We start from the raw sequence: 21086 nt of genomic DNA, 5'->3' as shown, positions 1-21086 counted from the left end.
GCATATTCACTAGGGCCTAGGCTTCAGCTAGCACAAATTGTTTTAGCTCCAAAATCAATAAGCTCTGAAATGTGCATCAGCTGAAGATCTGCCACCCATTTCTTTTAATTATATTTAGACACTTGGCAGATTTACACCCTTTATTTCAGTGGGTAAAGAGAGATGAGTCTTTTTTTTTTTTTTTATTGCAGAAGCGGGGCAGGAGGGAATAGTTTTGGGGTTGCTTGAATTTTCTAACTGAATTCACCCAGGGCTGGAGTAGCTGGAGCTGAAGCCCACGTGGCGCGCAGTGGCGCGGGAGCCGCTGGGTGGTTGGGTTTGCGCTGGTGAGGTGCTCTCAAACCGACCCTTTGAAGCTGTTCCGCTTTGCCGCAAGTAATTAACTGCCTACTGGATACAGCAAGTGAAAAAGAATGAGTTGGCTTCTCTAATCCGTGGGCTCGGGCGCTCACCTGGGAGATGATTAAGAAGGTGAAAATCTAAACACTATTAGGAAGAAAAAAATGGAAAAGGAGCGCTGAGGTGTCACTCAGATGTCTTTTTCTCTTGCTCTTTACAGGAACGTTTTTGCCAGAGTTTGAATCCCCACTGAAAGAGCTCGCTGTAGCTAATCCTCTGAGAGCGGCTATGTTTTCTAAGTGGGAAATGGATATAGGATAAACAGACAATCTGCTGTTGGCACACAGCCCTCTCTGCCACGGTGTAATAAAGTCTTATCATCTGCAGCGAGGTTCTTCAGTGGCTGAGCTCCTTCTAAAGCTGAAGGAGAACTGAGCACCATAACTGGAAATCCCATAATGGCACCTATAAATAAAGGATTTCTATTTGCACGGCTAACAGCAAACGAAATTATATTTAGCGATTCAATAAATTATTTAAAACACATGGTTCAAACTTTGAGCCTTTTTTGGGACAAGGCTTCTAGAAACGTTCATACTTGTTAAAACTTTTGGAACTTTAAGTGAAACGTGCTTTTGCTGTGGAATATTAAAAACCAGCTAATTAAAAGCAATAGGTGAACTGAGGACACCAGGACTCGGTGATTTAATGTAAATGGACCTTTCATGAGAGCTTCTGAGAGAGGCACTAAGGTGAAGAGCTGAATATCGCTGAAAGAATAGCGTCTATCACTGATCATTTTAAGTCCTTTCAGCTGTTCGGTGTTAGCCTGCTAAATTTCTCATTAAAAGACACGCAGCTTTTTTGAGAACAAGTGGGTTTATTGTTTCTTTTTGATTACCGCTGCTCCATTTTAAGAAATCTGACAAAAAAAAAGATTTGATTAGAAATATTTCAGTGATTTATTATTTTTTTTTTTTTACAACTCGGAGGAGTGATTAGCTGGTTTGATGCCCGCTCTGTTCTTTTGGCGCTGTACTGTAGCACGTGCATGAAACCCAAACCGAAACGGGATTATTATGTTTTCGTAGTCGAAGTTAAGCCCAATACGAAAAAGTAAAATAAGAAGACAGAGCAGGAGAGCCTGATTGAAGTTCCCTTTTGCCACTTTGGCTGCAGCTGAGTCACGTTGGGCACCGACGAGCTGGTGGTTTCCACATGCTACTTAGGGTAACCCCGTGGCATCTTTTGATTCTCTGCTGTGGGGCGTATTGCACCCGTGGAGAGGTCCCTCTTCTTCTTTCCCTGTCCCCTGATATCGTTTTCTCCCTGTGCTTCTTCTAGGAAATCTTGTGTTTAATCTGTCCCACATGTGGAGCCTTTTACCCGTCTGTTTGCTGGTGTGGACCCAGTTGATTGGTATAGTTTCCCCTGGAATCGTTGGGAAGTAGGAGTGCTCACCACAAATGGCTAAAATTGTTCTCCGTTGAAATAGCCACGCTGTGTTCTGAAAGAAAATCCACCGGATTGCGGAAAGGCTTTGAGGAAAATTAGAGGTGAATCTGATAGGACCGGCAGCATTACCTCCTTGCTTTTCTTCGGAGGATGAATATTGATTTTAAATATGCTCTATGGTCTAACAGTCTGTTAGCCACACATCTGAGGGGTTTTTTTCTCGAGGTCAGGCTGTGGTTCTCAGAGTAGCACCATTATTTCCTTATTCAGAGGGAAAGAAGAAAGCTGATTCTTTGAACTTCTGGATTAGTCAGAGCAGACAGTGTTGACAAGATGTAATTGCTGCTTCAATTGAGAGGAAAGGTAATGCCGCTGTTGTTTTGAAGTTTTTTAAGAAACTCTCTTGTGATCTAAAGCTCGTCATCTCAGACAAGCAATTTGCTGCTGAGTGATAAGAACCTTTCATAAGGTTCACGTTGGCTTACAAAATAATAATAAGAATAAGCATTAAAGTCAGAAGCCACTCCTTAAATGCTTTTTAATTATATGATGCGGGCTCACGGGAGCTGGACAGACCGCTGTCCCTTTGCTCTCCTTTATCCCAAGGCGCAACGAAATTCCCGACCTGGGCTTCAACTGAGGCAAACCCCATTATTTTCACTGATAGTCCATATTAAACCGTGAAACCCGGAATGAATTCCGTGCCTGATCTAAGCTGGCCATCCGTTCATGCCATAATGTGGAAAGACCATTTCACTTTATTATTAAGCCAATTATCTGTAACTTGTATTTTTATTCTGCTAAATGTATGATCCCTTTCTGTTACCCTACCATCAGAATTCGCCTTCAGATAATGAGTTACTTCCATGGTCTTCATTAGGCGTAGTGCATGTGAAAGAGGAATCGGGTTGTCGTTTGCCCGGACAGTATCCTGGTGGACGGGATGGCATGGCTTTAGCTACAGGTTACATGAAAATTGTACGTTTTTTGTCTTTTAATCTCGGTGAGCGTATCTTTATTGTATTGTGAAGCACACTAGAGAGGAACTGATTTGATTTTATCAAAATTTTCATTACAGATATCCCAGATGTGTCCCCTTTTACTCCTCTGCATTCCAGACTAAATTTAATCCCAGTCTTTTAAATTCCTTTTAATAGCTATCACACCCCTCTGTGCCTCATTTAGGTTCTCTTCATTTCAGGTGCCCCATTAACTGATATAATGCTGTCATACTTTTCCCTGTTATGTCTCTTTAATATGTCCTAGCATCCTTTTGATTTCTTTCTAATTTTTTTTTTTTTTTTTAATTAAAATTTCTCTGGGTGCTAAATTGGTGTTTCTGCTGAACACTCCTCAGTTACTCATAGGCTCTGATTTTTCATGTTCGGTGACAGCTAATTCAGAACCCATCACTGGGCCGCATTCAGCCGGTTGTTGCACCGCATGAAATTCAACAATTCTGTTGAAGTCAGTTGAGCAAATCTGAAGTTGATGCTGGTATAAGAGAAAAAAAAAAATAAAACTGGCCTAGTGTGATTGAGGAGCTTTTTGCCTCCCCACCGAAAGGCAGATCTGGCCGTCCAGTTTACTTTTGTTTAGTATTTACTACTTATGATTTAACAGAAGAATAGGATAAGGTTTTTGTCCCTATTCATGCGTATGTTATGACATCGAATCTGCCTGCGTTTACACATTGTAAAATACGTAATATATAATATTTATAAAGTATAAAATGTTTGTGTAGCACTCGGTGCAATGGACTTTCGCCCTGAGATGTCTGAGCACTCCTCAATCTGACTATTATTTATAGTTGAAGTGAATTATGTGGCCAGATCCTTCCCATTTTGTGCAGCTGGATCTTTCAATAATATTGTGAGTGATTAGACACGTAAAGGATGAAAAAAATCGTGCCTATAATGTAACTGAGAAATAGGAACAATATGTTTTAATGTGCTGTAACACCTGCTCATCTTCCCTGAACTTCGTCTGCTGTCATGGAGTTCGGTCAGGCTCTCTTGGACTCCTTTTGAAGCCCGTTGGCATCAGTGGTTTGGGTGATGTGTAACAGTTTGAAATGATTTGTGTGATCTTTTGTAAACGCGCCCTTGAAATTTGTGTTTATAATCAATTATTTTATCCACGTCTTACCTCATGGAAACGAAGTTTTATGCTTTCAAGACAACTTAGCTATACAAGTTGTCATATTTTAATGTGGTATTTAGAATATTTTAAAATATTTTACTAGTTGTTGGTTACAAATATTTAAGAACTCTTCATTTTTTTTTTTTTCCTGTAAGCTGACAAACTACCGCAATAACATCACCGTCTTCCCGAATTGCCTCTCTGGATAGATTATTTCACGATGGCCTTGTCCAAACTAGCAGACATCTTAGAGTTGGCGTATATGTAAAATGTTGTGTAAAAAGGCTTAAGTATAAATGATGGTAAATCAGAACAACTTCAGGGGGAAACAAAAAAAGAAAACACAGGATTGTGCTTTGAATCTCAGATATAAAAAACGAGGAATGCACCAGGTAATTCTCACTAATAATATCTGAATTTATTTTTTCTTCTAAGGTAAAACTGGCCACACAGAGGCTGTACGAGTAGTATATCAGCCAGAAAACATCAGCTTTGAGAAACTGCTCAAGGTCTTCTGGGAGAATCATGACCCGACACAAGGTAGAGTGATGAGTGAGCCAGTATTTAATTATCTTACTAATTACAGCTGGGATAATTAGTGTTTGAGCTGCATGGAAGAGATGAACCTTGAAATCACACTGGAGCTCAAGAATATGATTGCAGACATTTATTGACAGAGAAAGAGAGGAAGGGAGAGAATGAGAGTACTGAAACTCACAATACCCCTCCTCCTTTACAGCTGTCTGTGCCGGGAAAATTCCCACAGAGAGGCACCATAGACAATAGAAATTTATTTTTTTTTTCATCTTTGATTATGACAATTCCTTCTGTAATGCTATCTTTTGTCTTAAATTAAAGCATATTTCTTCGCAGCTTCAGAGCTGGTCATTTTATTTGTGCCGAGGACCTTTATCTTTCATAAAAATTTTTGTTCGTTTTTTGTATTTTTCAATGGCCGCAAATATCTTTTCAGATTAGAAAAAGGGAACAAAAAGAGGTAAGAGGTGGTGTGTAGAGGCACCAGCAGAGCGTTCCAGCTATTTGCCGTATTCGAACCTTTTGATTTAATTTATCTTTCTTGGAAGAGGCTTCGTGATGACATTACACACATCTGTGCAAACATAAATGGGAAACTGTGTTGAGAAAACATTTTACATGTTTATATAGTTTCAATAAACATCATCCTTTCTACCATTTCCCAGAAATATTACACATAGTAACTCATTTCAATATTTTAACAGCTATCATAATTATGCCACTTGTTACTACATCTGGGAACGAAAAATGCAGATGATACCTTCAAAATGTGATACCATCCTGGGAAACGGTAACTGATAAGGAGCCCGGGGCTGTTGTGGATCAGTGTCTTCCAGTGAGCTCAGAGCACAATGCAAAGACAAAAATGGCTCTTGCAACTCCTGCCTACGTGAAAAGAGAAGCCTCAGTCAGGAGTATGAAAACTCTTTTCTTTATGCGCAGTCAGTAAAATCTCAAAATATTTCGTGCAGTTTCTGCGTTGACACACCAGGAATTACACAGAGATATTTCTGGGGATTCAAAGGAGGGACAGAAAAAAGATATAGAGCCTTGAAAACTGGCCTGGTGCTGTGAATAAACACCGTCACCTAGTTGAAGGGACATAACACGGTGATCAGGTAATCTTCACAGGTACTTAAGCGAGGAGCAGGTACCCGGTAGTGAGGCTGACGACCCAACCGCTGGTTAGCCGTAACAAGTTCCAGGAGTTGGAAGGTGAAGATTGAAAAGTTTCACGTGGGAATAAAATAGTTTCACAGCTCTCGGCATAATTAAACATTGGAATATTTTTTTCCATTGCCATTCTTTCGAGTCTTTAAGATGAGATCATTTATTGTTTTAAAAGAGGCTCTTGATTTAAGTCATGAGAAGAAATTCTATGTCTGCGTGTCAAATGCGGTGGCCTATACTGGGATCTGTTGATTTATGAGCCTCCCTTTGCAGCTCCTTCCTTCAGAGTTGTGTTCAGAGCAATTTGTCTGCACCATCCCTGAAATACTTGCAGCTCTGCATTTAAGGCGATGATGACCTTCCAATCATACTTGAGGGCCTCCATGGTTTGCTCGTAGGGGTCAGGAAGGAATTTTTCTCCCTGTCCTACCAGTGGTTGTTTTTAGGTCTCTTTTCATTCTTTTTTTCTTTGGATTGTCAGAGATTGGCCGTCACTAGAGTCTGGCTTATTTATAACAGGCTGGTTGTTTTGATACGGCAGAGAATCCTATTTCTAGATAATTGGTTCACGTGTCTTGCTCACGTGTTGGGATTGATCCTGATTGCCAGAGCTGGGAATCACAGAATCATAGAATGGTTTGAGTTGGAAGGGACCTTAAAGATCATCTAGTTCCAACCCCCTGCCCTGGGCAGGGACACCTCCCCCCAGCCCAGGTTGCTCCAAGCTCCGTCCAACCTGGCCTTGAACACCTCCAGGGATGGGGCAGCCACAGCTTCTCTGGGTAACCTGCGCCAGGGGCTCACCACCCTCACAGCCAAGAATGTCTTCCTAAGATCTAATCTAAATCTCCCCTCTTCCAGTTTGAAGCCATTCTCCCTCATCCTATCACTACACGCCCTTGTAAAAAGTCCCTCCCCAGCTCTCCTGTAGGCCCCCTTTAGGCACTTCCACCCCCAACTCTCTCAGCTTTTCCTCATAGGAGAGGTGCTCCAGCCCTTGGAGCATCTTCAAACTAATGGCCAGGACTATATGATTCTTCAACTTCCAGAGCAGTATGAGGAATGTATTCATGTTGAAATAATCTGGGCAACTACCAACCAAGCAGTCATCTGCCATGTCTGTAGTCTTGGCTTTGACAGCATATGGTTGGGCTCTGCCTGATAACAGGTCAAATCAGATGAATTTATGATTTCTTCTGGGTTTAAAACAAAGTAAATTGATGACATGATGTCTTTATATTCACCTTGCATTCTCACATAACTGCGGTTCAAACCAGTTCCAGTCTGTGCTTTCAGAAGAAGGTTGGATACTGGCAGATGTATGATTCACTCTTTGATTTCTAGCAACTGGGGAAACACCACTTAATTAGCCCAGGCACAGAGCCATGTTAATATGGCTGTATTCCTTCTGAGATGGCAGCTAATAATCTCGGAATGACACTGTGCTGTGTAGGTACCCAAGAGATTCACAGCTGTCTCAGGCATCTATGTGGCACTGCAGTGCTTGGTGTAAACATACCTAAGCCTTTATCTAAGCTCGGCTTAGTAGAACTTCCAAATGGTTCTTCTGTAATAGTTTGCCAAAGGTGAGGGCATCACTTTATCCATGGAGAAGATGGCAGTCTTCTCTGAAGACTGCATACCGCAGACTTGGGCAGGTTGCTTTACCTATGTATTTTTGTGGTTTCTTGATGCTAATCTCCATTCAAGAACTTTACAAAGCTCATCCCATGGCTACCACCTTTCTCAATTTGAGCAAAACCTAAATCACGAGGTTCCAATTTCAAGTTTCTTCATTTTGTAAGATAGGGATGGAATGCTTATATACCCTTCCAAGTTTGAGCACTTAGCAGTAGAAGATCTTTAAGGCAGAATTGTTTTTTTTTTTTTTTATTTGCATCTACTCCTGGCTTTTAGCTTGCTATGGGAAATGTGGTTTTGTGTAAAGATACTGAAAGTGGGAGTTACCTCTCTGACCTCTGATATTTTTCCGCTTTCCTGCGGTTCAGCTGTGTGCACGCAGCAAGTCGGATTTAGCCCTCCTTACGGGAACGCGGGCCTCAGGCTGTCAAAGAGAAGCTTGTCACTAAGCGGATAAGTTAGGAAGATTTCTTATTCATGAAATTCAGCGCACTCTTTGGATGAATCTGGTGTCTCATGTAGCCCGTGAATGCTGGACTTCTTGAGTATAGTGCTCGCTCAAAAGTATAAAAGTTTGGTCTGTGGCACTGTCTTATCTTTTATCCAGAAGTTGGGTTAACATCATTTACGCCCTCCTACCCCCAGCAGAGATAATGGACTTGTCTAATTGTTCTAATGTCATTAAACATCAAATATGTACATTCTGTTACAGTTAAAGACCTTTTGAATATCAATCTAGATGGTACCGAGTTGCTAAAGAGTACAGACTGGCGGTCCTATCATTCATTATTGTATGAGCATATTAATATTCGAAAGTTCCTGCTTTCCAAACAGCTGGACCTCCTGCCTTCAAGATGAGACTGACATCTCACTGGGATTCGAACGTTCTCTGGGAGGCAGCCCGGCTCTTGTTTCATGAAGCTCTGGAGTCTGGGTATTATACAGCAGTCTATTGAAAAGCAAGAACCTTTGATCAAGTCAAACAGTCTATGAGTTGAAAGAGATTCTCCCAGATGAGCATCTCCTAAGTGCGGGGCCCTGATAAAGTCCTCCTTGACTATTAATTTAGGCTCTATTTTATAATTCATTACATTTGGGATACTGAAAAAGCAACAAACAGCCCCCTGACTTCTGCCAAGTGACATATGGTTGTCATCTCTGTTCAGCCTCTAATGCACAGATCAGCATTCCTTCTCTCCTAGGAATGATCTTAGCTATAAGGGGATTGCTCTGTATAGCTCTATAAGTGCTTGAGGTGGTTGCTTCTTTGTCACTGATACAGAAAAAAAGAATGCATATGATATGCTGAAAATACGGCAAAAGAATCTTTTGCCTTTTCACTTTGTACATAATTTTATTTTTCTAAAGTTTATAGAAGTGTAGGGCAGATTCTGTATTGCCCCGTTTTTTGTGCTATGAGGCCATCCTCAGCGTCTTCCAGATTTTTAAGGTATAAGCCTGACCGTCTCCTTCAAATTGCACCCTGACGAGGGTTCTGCTGGCACCTCCATGCTGTGTGTCCAGAGGGATGTGGACTTTCAGACCATAAGTTTGTCTGTGTTGTGTCTCAGCCTGTAGTTTCAGGATTGCTGTAGACTAATCTTTGATTTAACTGTTGGGAAAAAGAGCAATTTTCTTCGCTTTCCCTGACCTGTCTGCGGGATACAACTTCTTTCTTCGTGTTGACGCCGGCAGTCGCAAAGTTCTCTGATCAAGCTGAAAATTAACCCTGTATGAATTGAAATGAAATGTAATTTTCAGCCAGGACTTCCATTGCTGGGAGCAAGGCTGGTAGTGGGACCCCCCTTCTGGCATTAGCACCGTCCTGTAGTGCCTGAGCCGACTGCAAAACCCAACTGTGCTGACGTTCAGGGAGGAAGATGTCATACTTTATCTGATCTGAAAGTTTGGCCACTCTTTGTGGGGTGTCAGAAACTATTTCTCCAAACTTTTGGAAAAATCTACCTGGTGTCAGAGGACTTGTTTGTCATGGTGCGAATACGATCCCTGTAAAGCATATTACTGTTCGTAATGATGCTGACATGTGTGTGGTTGAAGTCCTACGTGTGTCAGAGATTTCAGCCCAGTCCGAGGCAACTTTAAAGAAGGGCTCCTTCTTGCCTTCAGTTTGTTGCTTTAAATGGCTGTACAGAAGACAAAATAAATACTATTTCCTTCTCTTTAAAACATGTTTGGGGCAATGAGAAATCCACTCGCCTCCTTTAGCTCTTTTCTCTCTTGAAGATAATCCAAAATGAATGGTTTTTTTGGTAGTTCTGCTCCCCGTGTTCATCAAGAGTACCTAATCTTTTCCAGCCCGTGCGAAATAACTTAGCTACAACTACAGTTCTCTGGGGTGAGCCCCTGTTGTACATGAATCCCATCCTTTTCCATTGCTTCTTCTGGCTTTCTGGATTTTTGAACTAGTGGAAGGAGCTGAGAGGAAGGGAGGACTCCATAGTTTTGGCCGCCCTCTGGCAATGGGGTGAAGGGCAAAGGCACCCGTGGCCACCGCTGCCCAGGAGCTTCTGGAAATTTGCTTCTATCCTTACTGATTCTTTGAGTATGAATATAAAGAACCAAAGTTACTGGTAAGTGATCTCATTCCTCCTTTCTGTCATGAAGAAGCCCTTATCTTGCCTGTGTTTGTGCAGGAAATGTAAGCAGAACTGATATTTTTGCAGCGGTTGAGGACCATCTGTACTACAACAAACTCATCACCTGCCAGATTCATTCAGAACATCTCTTAGTCCATATGTCTTGTGTATCCACGATAAAGAAGAGATGTACGAGCCGTTTCTCCTCCCTGTGACCTTCCGAACAGTTTGGCATTTAGCCTCAGTGCTGATACATGAATTCTCCAGATTAATATCTGTTTTTCATTGTGCTGACCCATTTTAGTTGCAGAGGGTATATTTATTTCTCACCAGTTTTGAAGGACTGTACTTTTTTTAGACATTGCATAAGGAATCTATCATCTGCAAATAATTAAAATTAGACACTAGAAATGACATTGTATTGCTAATGAGCAGATGTGTCTACTTATACCAGTGGAAGAACAGCTGTACACATAAAAAACGCTACAGCGACCCTAAACCAGCATTATGTATTCCGCTACAGGCCTGTAACTTCATTTAGAGATTAAAGGGAAAAAAGTAATATCTCTATGTAAAATATAACCATTTTTGATTTTTTTTTTCCCTTTACATTTCTGCAACTCTCTTCCCTTTGTAATTTGAATGAAATTTGCAAGTCTCAGATTAAAGCGCAGAGCACCTTTGTCTTGTATTTCCAATGCTATTAAGAGTCCTGATGGTTTCAGCATTATTACAAGGTGTAACAAAAAACAGCAGAAATACAAAATCTATTGTCACCAGACATATTAAATATATTCAAAATAGAATTACCGACCCCTCAGGGAGCCATTCTTGGTCCAATACTCTTCAATATTTTCATTAATGACTTGGAGGATATAGTGGAGAGGATGCTAATTAAATCTGTGGTAAAGACATTGCTAGGAGGCTCTTGGAGGAAATGAATAAAACGCAGCTCTGTGTTGATAAATTAAAAAACCCGCGGAAATCGATATGCTGAGACACAATAAAGATAAATGTATATTGTTTCACGCAGGACTGAATACTCAACGATAGAAATATGCACTGAGTTGTTTGATAGGAGGCAGTGTCCTCTGTTGCCTTCAGGTTCTTCTAATTCCTGCTCTCACCAATGAAATCTCAGTTGTGGGAGGTAGTTGACTGATGTCTAGCCATCCCACCAGCAACCAATTTAGTGGTCCCTTGCCCACAATCACCTCGATACCTCTGTTCTATACTTTTTGCGAAGCAGCAAAGAGAGTCTTTGCCAGTGGTGCTGACCAATATTGTATTTTGAGAACGCAACTTCATTTCCTTCGTGAACTGAAATGCCTAATGTTATGTTGTTCCCATTCTTTGTCCTTCCTCTAGAGCTAAATATGCATTAAAAATAAATACGTATTATTAGGCTGTTTTGCGTCCCCAGGAATTTCAGCTGTCATGACCTAATTTGCATAATAGACTCTTTTTACCCATATAAATTAGAATAGACTTTTTCTGACCTATATTTCCAGTTTCGGAGATGTTGTTTCTCCATATCAAGTGAGAAGCTGAGATTTGACTCTGCATCTTTTTAAATGAAGGGAATTATTAGCCAGTGCAGTGGTTGCTGAGATGGCAGAATGGTTTGTATTATGAAGTGAGTGGTGCTGAATCAATTCTGGCTCAAGGGCAAAACTCCTTCTGGGCCCTGATTTCTTCTTACCTTAAACTGCTTTTAGCTTACTTATTTTATATGTGACAATGATGGGCTATCCAGTTCTCCAGAATTGTGAAAAATTAACTTTATATTAAAGGTAAAATTAACTTTATCTTATCTTTCTATTAACTTTATCTCTGAGGGCTGGAGTACCTCTCCTATGAGGAGAGGCTGAAGGAGTGGGGGCTGTTCAGCCTGGAGAAGAGAAGGCTCCGGGGAGACCTTATTGCGGCCTTCCAGTCCCTAAAGGGGCCTACAGGAGAGCTGGGGAAGGACTTTTTACTGGGGCATGTAGCGATAGGAGGAGGGGGAATGGCTCTAAACTGGAAGAGGGCAGGTTCAGATTGAACATTAGGAAGAAGTTTTTCCCTGTGAGGGTGGTGAGGCACTGGCACAGGTTGCTCAGAGAGGTTGTTGAGGCCCATCCCTGGAGGTGTTCAAGGCCAGGCTGGATGTGGCCTTGGGCAACCTGGGCTGGTGGGAGGTGTCCCTGCCTCTGGCAGAGGGGTTGGAACTGGATGATCTTCAAGGTCCTTTCCAACCTAAACCATTCTATGATTCTATGATCTTTCAGTATTGCTACAGTCCATAATAAAATAGTTCCCTGGCAATGAGGAAAGCCATGGCATCAGCCTTTTGTGTCAGTGAAGATGACACTGTGACTTCTATCTACAGAACTCAGAGGGTTGTGATCAGCGGCACAGAGTCTAGTTGGAGGCCTGTAACCAGTGGTGTCCCCCAGGGGTCAATACTCGGTCCAATTTTGTTTAATATATTCATTAATGACCTGGATGAGGGGACAGAGTGTATCCTCAGCAAGTTTGCTGATGATACCAAACTGGGTGGGGTGGCTGACACCCCAGAGGACCGTGCTGCCATCCAGCGTGACCTGGACAGACTGGAGAGCTGGGCAGAGAAGAACCTAATGAGGTTCAACAAAACCAAGTGCAAGGTCCTGCACCCGGGGAGGAAGAATGCTAAGCACCAGTACAGGTTAGGGGCGGACCTGCTGGGAAGTAGTTCTGAGGAGAAGGATCTGGGGGTCATGGTAGACAGTAAATTATCCATGGCCCAGCAATGTGCCCTTGTTGCCAAAAAGGCCAATGGAATCCTGGGCTGCACAGGGAAGAGTGTGGCCAGTAGGTCGAGGGAGGTCATTCTCCCCCTCTACTCTGCACTGGTGAGGCCACAACTGGAATACTGTGTCCAGTTTTGGGCTCCCCAGTTCAAGAGGGACAGGGAACTGCTGGAGCGAGTCCAGCGAAGGGCAACTAAGATGATGAAGGGATTGGAGCATCTCCCGTATGAGGAAAGGCTGAGAGCGCTGGGACTCTTTAGCCTGGAGAAGAGAAGGCTGAGGGGAGACCTTCTTATGGCGTACAAGTATCTAAAGGGTGGGTTGAAGGAGGATGGAGCCAGGCTCTTTTCAGTGGTTCCCAGTGACAGGACGAGGGGCAATGGGCACAAGTTAGAGCACAGGAAGTTCCGTTCAAATACACGGAAACACTTCTTTCCGGTTCGGGTGGCAGAGCACGGGCACAGCTGCCCAGGGAGGGGGGGAGTCCCCTTCTCTGGAGAGTTTCCAGACCCGCCGGGATGCAGTCCTGAGGGATGTGCTCTGGGCAGTCCTGCTTTGGTAGGGGAGTGGGGCTGGGTGATCTCTAGAGGTCCCTTCCAACTCTGAAAATTCTGTGATTCTGTGATTCTATGCTGTGGGAAACATGAACCCACCACTCACCTGAAGTGAGGGGAGATTCAGACTAGATAGAAGGAAGAAATCATTTACGCTGAGGGTGGTGAGCCCCTGGCTCAGGTTACCCAGAGAGGTGGTGGCTGCCCCATCCCTGGAAACATTCCAGGTCAGGTTGGACAGGGCTCTGAGCAACCTGGGCTGGTTGAAGATATCCCTGCTCATGGCAGGGGGTTGGACTAGATGGCCTTTTAGACACAAACTGTTATATGATGCTATGATTCCTTTTGTTCATAATGCCTATATCTGCTAAGAACAATTTTGGAAAAAGTTTTTATGCTATTTCAGTCTTCCTGAGGATCATTTCTGGGTTATTTTGTAATTCTAGCATAGCCGTGTTTGCAATTGAGGAGAAGAAGAGGAAGGGATGGAGAAGGGAATCTTCATTTTAGTTCAGGCTTGTTGATTTGTAGCTTCTGAAGGAAAACGTGGACTTATCAATGCTTAGGACTGTCTTCAACAGCTTTCAAATATCTAGGAAGTCAATAGGTATGTGGTGTGAATAACACCAGTTAGATTTTCATGTATGTTTATAGAATTAGAAAAGAGCAACCTTAGAAGGTCTTTTTCTGCAGAATTGTTTGATGGACTGTTCCTAATCTTTATACAAGGAAAGCGATAGACAAAGTTAAACCAAAGTAATACCAAACATTCTTTTCTTCTTCAAATAACCCACTGGTGAATTTACTGTACTTGGGTCTAGAAATCTGAGGCACTGAAGCATGGCATCATTAATCATAGTTTATGGTGATTATTAGTAGGCTTTTAATCTTTGTTTTCATGTATAATTAGGTACAAGAGGTCAAAGCCGACTCTACTCTAAACAACAATATTTTCAGTGAATGACTGTTTTTCTCTGCCTGCAATTTTCTCTTGCATATTTATAAGAGCATACTTGTCTGTGTTTTGAGAGAGCAGTGTCCCATGAGTTTCTCTGCTGATAAAAGCAAATGACAACACTGTTATTTTTGTTATCAGTAGTTATTTTTATTACTATTGCAATAACACCTGGTGGATCATAGTAGGTTTAGATTCACAGAGTTAACACATGCCTAAATTTAGGCAAGACGTTAGTGGGCATCGGATAAATGAAGAGAAAAGAGAAGGCACATAAAGAAAACAATAGCAAACTTGTGTGTTTCTGTAGCTGAGCTCTATATAGTACCTGATCTGAATTGCTGTATTTCTTAATTATATTTTATCACATGATCAGTAGTTGTCCAGCGTTTTGCAAGCATCACAACGCAGCTAGCCTGTGAAGAGAAGGAAGCAATGAGCCAGTTCGGATGCCTAAACAGAAATGTCTTTTGCCACGCCAGAGCCTCTTGCACATTCTACCTGTCTTCCAGTTGTGTTTTAGAAAATGTGGGTCACCCTTATACCCTGTGTCATGTCCTCCAGTCTCTTCCAGACATCTCGGCTCTACGCACTTATTTGGTTTTGAATCCCAGCATCCCAGACTGGTGAGGGCTGGAAGGGCCCTCTGGAGCTCCCCCAGTCCCACCCCCTGCCAGAGCAGGGGCACCTCCAGCAGTGGCACAGGACACCTCCAGGCGGGTTTGCAATGGCTCCGGAGGGGGAGACTCCCCCCCCTCTCTGGGCAGCTGTGCCAGTGCTCTGCCGCCCCACAGGAGAGAAGGTCCTCCTCAGGTTGAGATGGAACTGCCTATGGTCAAGTTTGTGCCCGTTCCCTCTTGTCCTGTCACTGGGCACCACTGAACAAAGCCTGTTCCCATCCCCCCGGCACCCTCCCTTTAGGGATTGATAAGCATTTATAAGATCTCCCCTCAGCCTTCTCTTCTCCAGACTGCAAAGCCCCGAGTCCCTCAGCCTTTCCTCATCAGAAAGACGCTCCAGTCCCCTCATCATCTCCGTAGCCCTTTGCTGGACCAGCAGTTCCCTGTCCTTCTTGACCCGGGGAGCCCTGGTGGAAGACTATCAAGATCTTTGGTCAGATTTATCTGACCAGCATAGACAGGTCAGGTGAGATAAAGACTGAGAGGAAGCCACCTAAATTCCATAGGCATCGAGTGTCTCAGCTCCCGTGATTTTCAGTGGAGATCTGGTCAACACAGTTGACTCGCCCCAAATTAGGCACCTATGTTTGGTCACCTTTTGGTTGCCTAAACCTGGAAGCTGAGTTCCAGCTGCACCGATAAATACTGTTTAAAGGTTTCACTCCCATCCTAAGTTTATCTACCCATGAGAAAGATTTCTAAGAGAAGGCACCTCTGAAATGGCCTAATTTCTGCTTATGACAGAAAAAGCCTAAAAACTTCTCTAAAACCAATCATTTAACTTTTGATTAAAGTAAAAAAAAGTCCCCTACAATAAGTTTAATGCCATTAAGGATGACTTATGTATATATTCACCATTCTATTTGCCTGTTCTGTGCACTAATGGTAGAAACCTATTTTCAATTAATAATTAGGAATGGATTAAAATTCCTGTCTGCCAGTGACATTTAATACTTAAGGTTTCTGACACTCATCAAAAACTAACCTATGTTTTTTTTGTGGGCTCAAGTAGATCATGCACTTTCTTCAAAGGTCAAAGAGCATTCAAAAATGCATTAAAGCAATGTTATATCTAACCGAATTAGTAAATAACAAAGCATACAGGGTACTCTTCTTTCAAACCAAGCCTTCATTCAGACTTCCTAGTTGTATAAAATATTTGAACTATCTTGAGAAGCAATATGATGCATTTTATAACTATTGAATAATAAAGCTAATAAAGCAAAGAGAATCGGTCAGGGATAGAACCTAGGCTGGTGTATTACCACCCCTTCTTGAGGACAGCCTGTCATGGGAGTGTGTCCAGAGGAGGCCACAAAGATGGTCAGAGGGCTGGAGCCCCTCTGCTGCGAGGACAGGCTGAAAGAAGAGAAGGGCCTCATAGCCTCTTCCAGTATCTGAAGGGTGCCTACAAGAAAGCTGGAGAGGGACTTTTGACAAGGACATGTAGTGATAGGACGAGGGGGAATGGCTTCAAACTAAAAGAGGGGAAATTTAGATGAGATATGAGGAAGAAATTTTTCACTGTGAGGGTGATGAGCCCCTGGCCCAGGTTGCCCAGAGAAGCTGTGGCTGCCCCATCCCTGGAGGTGTTCAAGGCCAGGTTGGACGGGGCTGGGAGCAACCTGGGCTGGGGGGAGGTGGCCCTGCCCATGGCAGGGTGGTTGGACTAGATGATCTTTAAGGTCCCTTCCAGCCCAACCCATTCTATGATTCTATGATTTCCACTAATGGACAAAATGGAGACCTGACAGCTCTTCATGGCCCAAATCTGATAATGTTGGAGGCCTGCAAAAAGTCCCTGGTATACTCTATGGGAATGGCTCTGTGAACAACTAAGGGGAAAGCAATAGTTATAGACCTACATGAAATATGTGTGATATTTGTGCTTCTCCTCCACTGTTAAAAAACGCTACCATATGGATAAGCACAAGATAAAGGTTGGAAGCAGAAAAAAAATGGTGGGTATTTTGCTGGGTTGAACTTAAACCCTATCATTGCAGGGTTATGCATTCTGAAAACTACCCCTTTATTTCATATGGACTATAAAGCAGGCTGCCAAAACTGTAGAGACCAAAGCCGGGAAATGGGTTTGGGGAATGCAGAAGGGCAGGAGATATTTATTCCAGACTGGAGAAGAAGGAGGTGAAGAATCTCCTGAGAGCATTTCTCTTGTTGGCTTCTAGTTCTTGGGTAACTTTTCCCTGAAGGGTGGGCCATCCTAATTTAGTACAGTGTGATGATATGTGAATCACAGAATCACAGAATGGTTTGGGTTGAGAGGGACCTTAAAGATCATCTAGTTCCAACCCCCCTGCCCTGGGCAGGGACACCTCCCCCCAGCCCAGGTTGCTCCAAGCCCCGTCCAACCTGGCCTTGAACAGCTCCAGGGATGGGGAAGCCACAGCTTCTCTGGGCAACCTGGACCAGGGGCTCACCATCGTCACAGTCAAGAATTTCTTCCTTGTGTCCAATCTAGGACAGAACAGATAGGATAGGATAGAATAGAATAGAATAGAGTAGAATAGAATAGAATAGAATAGAATAGAATAGAATAGAATAGAATAGAATAGAATAGAATTAGAATAGTTCAATTGAAATGGACCTACAATGTTCATCTAGTTCAACTGCCCGACCACTTCAGGGCTGACCAAAAGTTAGAGCATGTTATTAAGGGCATTGTCCAATGTGGTCACATTGTGAAGGTTTTTGGGATTGCAATGCTGTTAAACCTTTTGGACAGGATGTCATTAGAGTCTACAGATAGTGATGGACTACTCTTTATGTCTTTATGGACATAAAGAGTAGTCCATCACTGTACTGGCTGCACTCCTACCTAGGCAGTTGGGATGGGAAATTGCGGAAGAGATGAGGAAGCTGTAGGAGGCCTGGCAGGGAAATTTATTTCATTACAGGATGGTGCTGAGACTATTTCCTGTTAACCCAATCCCACGGCACCTCTTCTCTTGGCTGGTCCTCCCCTTGTCTCACAAACCCTTTTGCATACCTTCTGCATCTCAGTTCTTTTCTGCTGTTTTGCTGGAGGAGAGGAAGAAGGCCTTCCTCCTCACACCCGCACAGAAAGGCAGCGCAGGTGTCACTGCTGCAGCTCTGGGGAGACGGCAGAGGTGTCGTGCAGGTGTGTGGCATAGGTTAGAGTCAAGCCTGGCCACGCCGAGAGAGGGACATTACTGCCATGGCAGGTTCCGCAAAATCAAAGCTTTATAAAACTTTTTCACTGTTATTTTGGATTTGTTGTAGCAACACGTTGGCCATCGGTGGTGGGAACAGACAAGATTCCTTGTTGCAGCAAATTGGGGGCAGCCACTCATCCCATTCCCACAAAATGCCATTGCTAAAAGAGCGATGGAGAGTGTTTCAGGATATGTCATGGCATTAACGAAGAATCCATTGTCTCAAAAACTCTCTAATTAAAGAGCAATTGTTATTCCATACAGTGAGTGTTGTATTGACTGTCATCAACAAGCTCCTTTCACCAGCACTGGAAATCTTAAGGAAGTATTTTGTAATGTTTTTATCCATGGAGATATTCAAAACTGGACTGAACAAAGCCCTGGACAACCTGGTCAAGCTGACACTGTTTTGAGCAGAGGTGTTGGACTAAAGACCTCCACAAGTCCCTTCCAACCTCAGAAAATCTGTGTTTCTGTTTTAGCTTAAAAGCTACACCAGAAAACCTGTAATCTGGTGGTTTGATGAAGGCTAAAGACCAGACATTTTTTGCGGCTGACGTAAATTATTAAAAGCATTGCTATAGCTGTGATGTTCTAAGTATACGTGCAAGTCAGAACTTATAGAGAATCATAGAATCATAGAATGGTTTGGGTTGGAAGGGACCTTGAAGATCATCGAGTTCCAACCCCTCTGCCCTGGGCAGGGACACCTCCCACTAGCCCAGGTTGCTCCAAGCCCCATCCAACCTGGCCTTGAACACCTCCAGGGATGGGGCAGCCACAGCTTCTTGGGGCAACCTGCACCAGGGGCTCACCTCCCGCACAGTGAAAAATTTCTTCCTAATGTTTAATCTGAACCTGCACTCTTCTAGTTTAAAGCCATTCCCCCTCGTCCTATTGCTACATGCCCCAGTAAAAAGTCCTTCCCCAGCTCTCCTGTAGGCCCTCTTTAGGGACTGGAAGGCCGCAAGAAGATCTCCCCGGAGCCTTCTCTTCTCCAGGCTGAACAGCCCCAATTCTTTCAGCCTCTCCTCATAGGAGAGGTGCTCCAGCCCTCGCAGTGTCTTTGTGGCCCTCCTCTGGACCCGCTCCAACAGGTCCATGTCCTTCTTCTGTTGGGGACTCCCGAGCTGGATGCAGTACTGCAGGTGGGGTCTCCCGAGAGTGGAGTAGAGGGGCAGAATCCCCTCCTTTGACCTGCTGGCCACACTTCTTCTGATGCAGCCCAGGATGCGGTTGGCCTTCTGGGCTGCGATCGCACACTGCCAGCTCATGTTGAGCTTCTCGCCAATCAGCACCTTCTCCTCAGGGAGAATCAGGTCCTTCTCCTCAGGGCTGCTCTCCAGCCATTCCCTGCCCAGCCTGGAGTTGTGCTTGGCATTGCCCCCACCCAGCTGTAGGACCTTGCACTTGGCCTTTTTGAACTGCGTGAGGTTGGCTTGGGCCCACCTCTGCAGCCTGTCCAGGTCCCTCTGGATGGCCAGGTCTCTCTAGAAAGGTAGTGTTTGCTGTCTTGATCCCAAAGCAAGCGGGGAAGACCTAAACTATAGTTTCCTCCCTGACACTAAAAACCATATATATTCAAAGCTTTGTAAACCGTTTGGTGTATTGACAATATAAAAGTTTTATTCAATACGAACAAGCTCATTAATGTATCGTAACCTTCTGAAGAAACTTCTATTATTTCATTTATCCTTCCTGCACCCTAGCACCTTGAAAATCATCAAGAACTCTCAATCCACAACACTGTAACTAACTTCTTTCCTATTAACATTTTTCTCCTTTAATCATGTGCTATAAAGAGTTTTACTTTCCCTTGGCAACTTTTAAGCTGTATAGATGTAATCATTACAGTGAGTGATGACATCAAGCCAGGGTGACATGGTGCAATTGATTTTTACTAAATAATTATATGATGAGCTGGAAGAAGGAGTTTTATTAGTCTTAACTCAGCAAGGATTGATTGGGGGAAAGAAAATGACCAATCAGTATATCAGGTTTCTGCGGGTATAAGAAAATAAGTGACAGCTGCAGAGAAGTCTATAAATCACAGAGAAAAAAAAATATGATAAAAATAAGAGCTATGAACTGCCCTTTAAAATTTCGCTGGGTGGCACAGAAGAGTCTAACAGACCTTAGTCATTTATCTCCATTATGCTTGGGATCCTCTGAGAATAGCAAGGTTGACGAATGATGCCATTACATTTTTTTATTATTTTTAAACGGAGAGAAGATAAGGAGAGTTGTATAAGTATTACTTTCAAGTCATTAGAGGGTTGAGTCTTCAAAAGAAACCCCTGATTTAGCCAATGAAATAAATAAAATATATTTTGCTTTAGCCTTCTGTAGGTAATATATTCAAAAATCACCGTTTTGAAACAAATCTGCTTTTTTGCAATTAATTCTCCATTTTGAAAGCAAAAAAAAAAAAAAAAGAAAGTATAGTACTGGGAAATAGGTGTTTTTAATAATGCTGTGGATATTCCTATTTCTTACTGACCTCAAGATACTCTGGGGTTAGACAGGGAGGACAATGACCTACCTAAGGTGCGTCTCAAGAGAAACTCAAACTGTAGCGTAACGGCAGTGTAACTGCTTGAAAGGGGCGACTCTTTGCCCCAGCCAAGAAGACGCAGTCGTTTTGAGAAGGTATAGAAACTCTGAAGGAAAAAGCACTGACCGGCTGAACAGGAGCAGTGATGATTTCATGTATTCTGATCATTCAGATCGAAGGAGGGCTGGTAATTACTGCTGAGATGCCAAGTTGTTCCTACCCAGTTGCATCAGAAGATGTCAAAGTGTTGGTAAGAGGGCTTTTTAGACCCATTTCTTTGACTGTTATCTACAGTTTGGCAAATAATATTTTTCCCAGTGGCAGTGTGTTTGTATCACATGGCAATCTCAACCTGGGAATTGTTCTTTTGCAGGATCTGGGAGACCACCACAGCTCCCTGTCCTTTCCATCTACTGTCCCGTGGCCACAAATTTCTGCTTCATATAAATCTGAGCAAACGCTCAGCTCTTGAGGACATTTTTTGATGAATTGAT

General features: G+C 43.1%; 1 protein-coding gene across 1 annotated transcript in view; it reads left to right on the top strand.

Annotated features, from left to right (window-relative positions):
- MSRA (methionine sulfoxide reductase A) overlaps nucleotides 1–21086 on the top strand; it is a gene marked incomplete at its 5' end in the record, with an annotated part of 315775 nt that overhangs the window by 185068 nt on the left and 109621 nt on the right. The window contains one exon of the mRNA XM_082481564.1: nucleotides 4372–4476. Within this exon, the coding sequence (XP_082337690.1) occupies nucleotides 4372–4476 (105 nt within the window). The remainder of the gene's footprint in view (nucleotides 1–4371; nucleotides 4477–21086) is intronic.

Source organism: Vanellus vanellus, assembly GCF_965231255.1.
Source record: "Vanellus vanellus genome assembly, chromosome: 3".
NCBI lineage: Eukaryota > Metazoa > Chordata > Aves > Charadriiformes > Charadriidae > Vanellus > Vanellus vanellus.
This window is presented reverse-complemented; position numbering and strand designations above follow the sequence as displayed.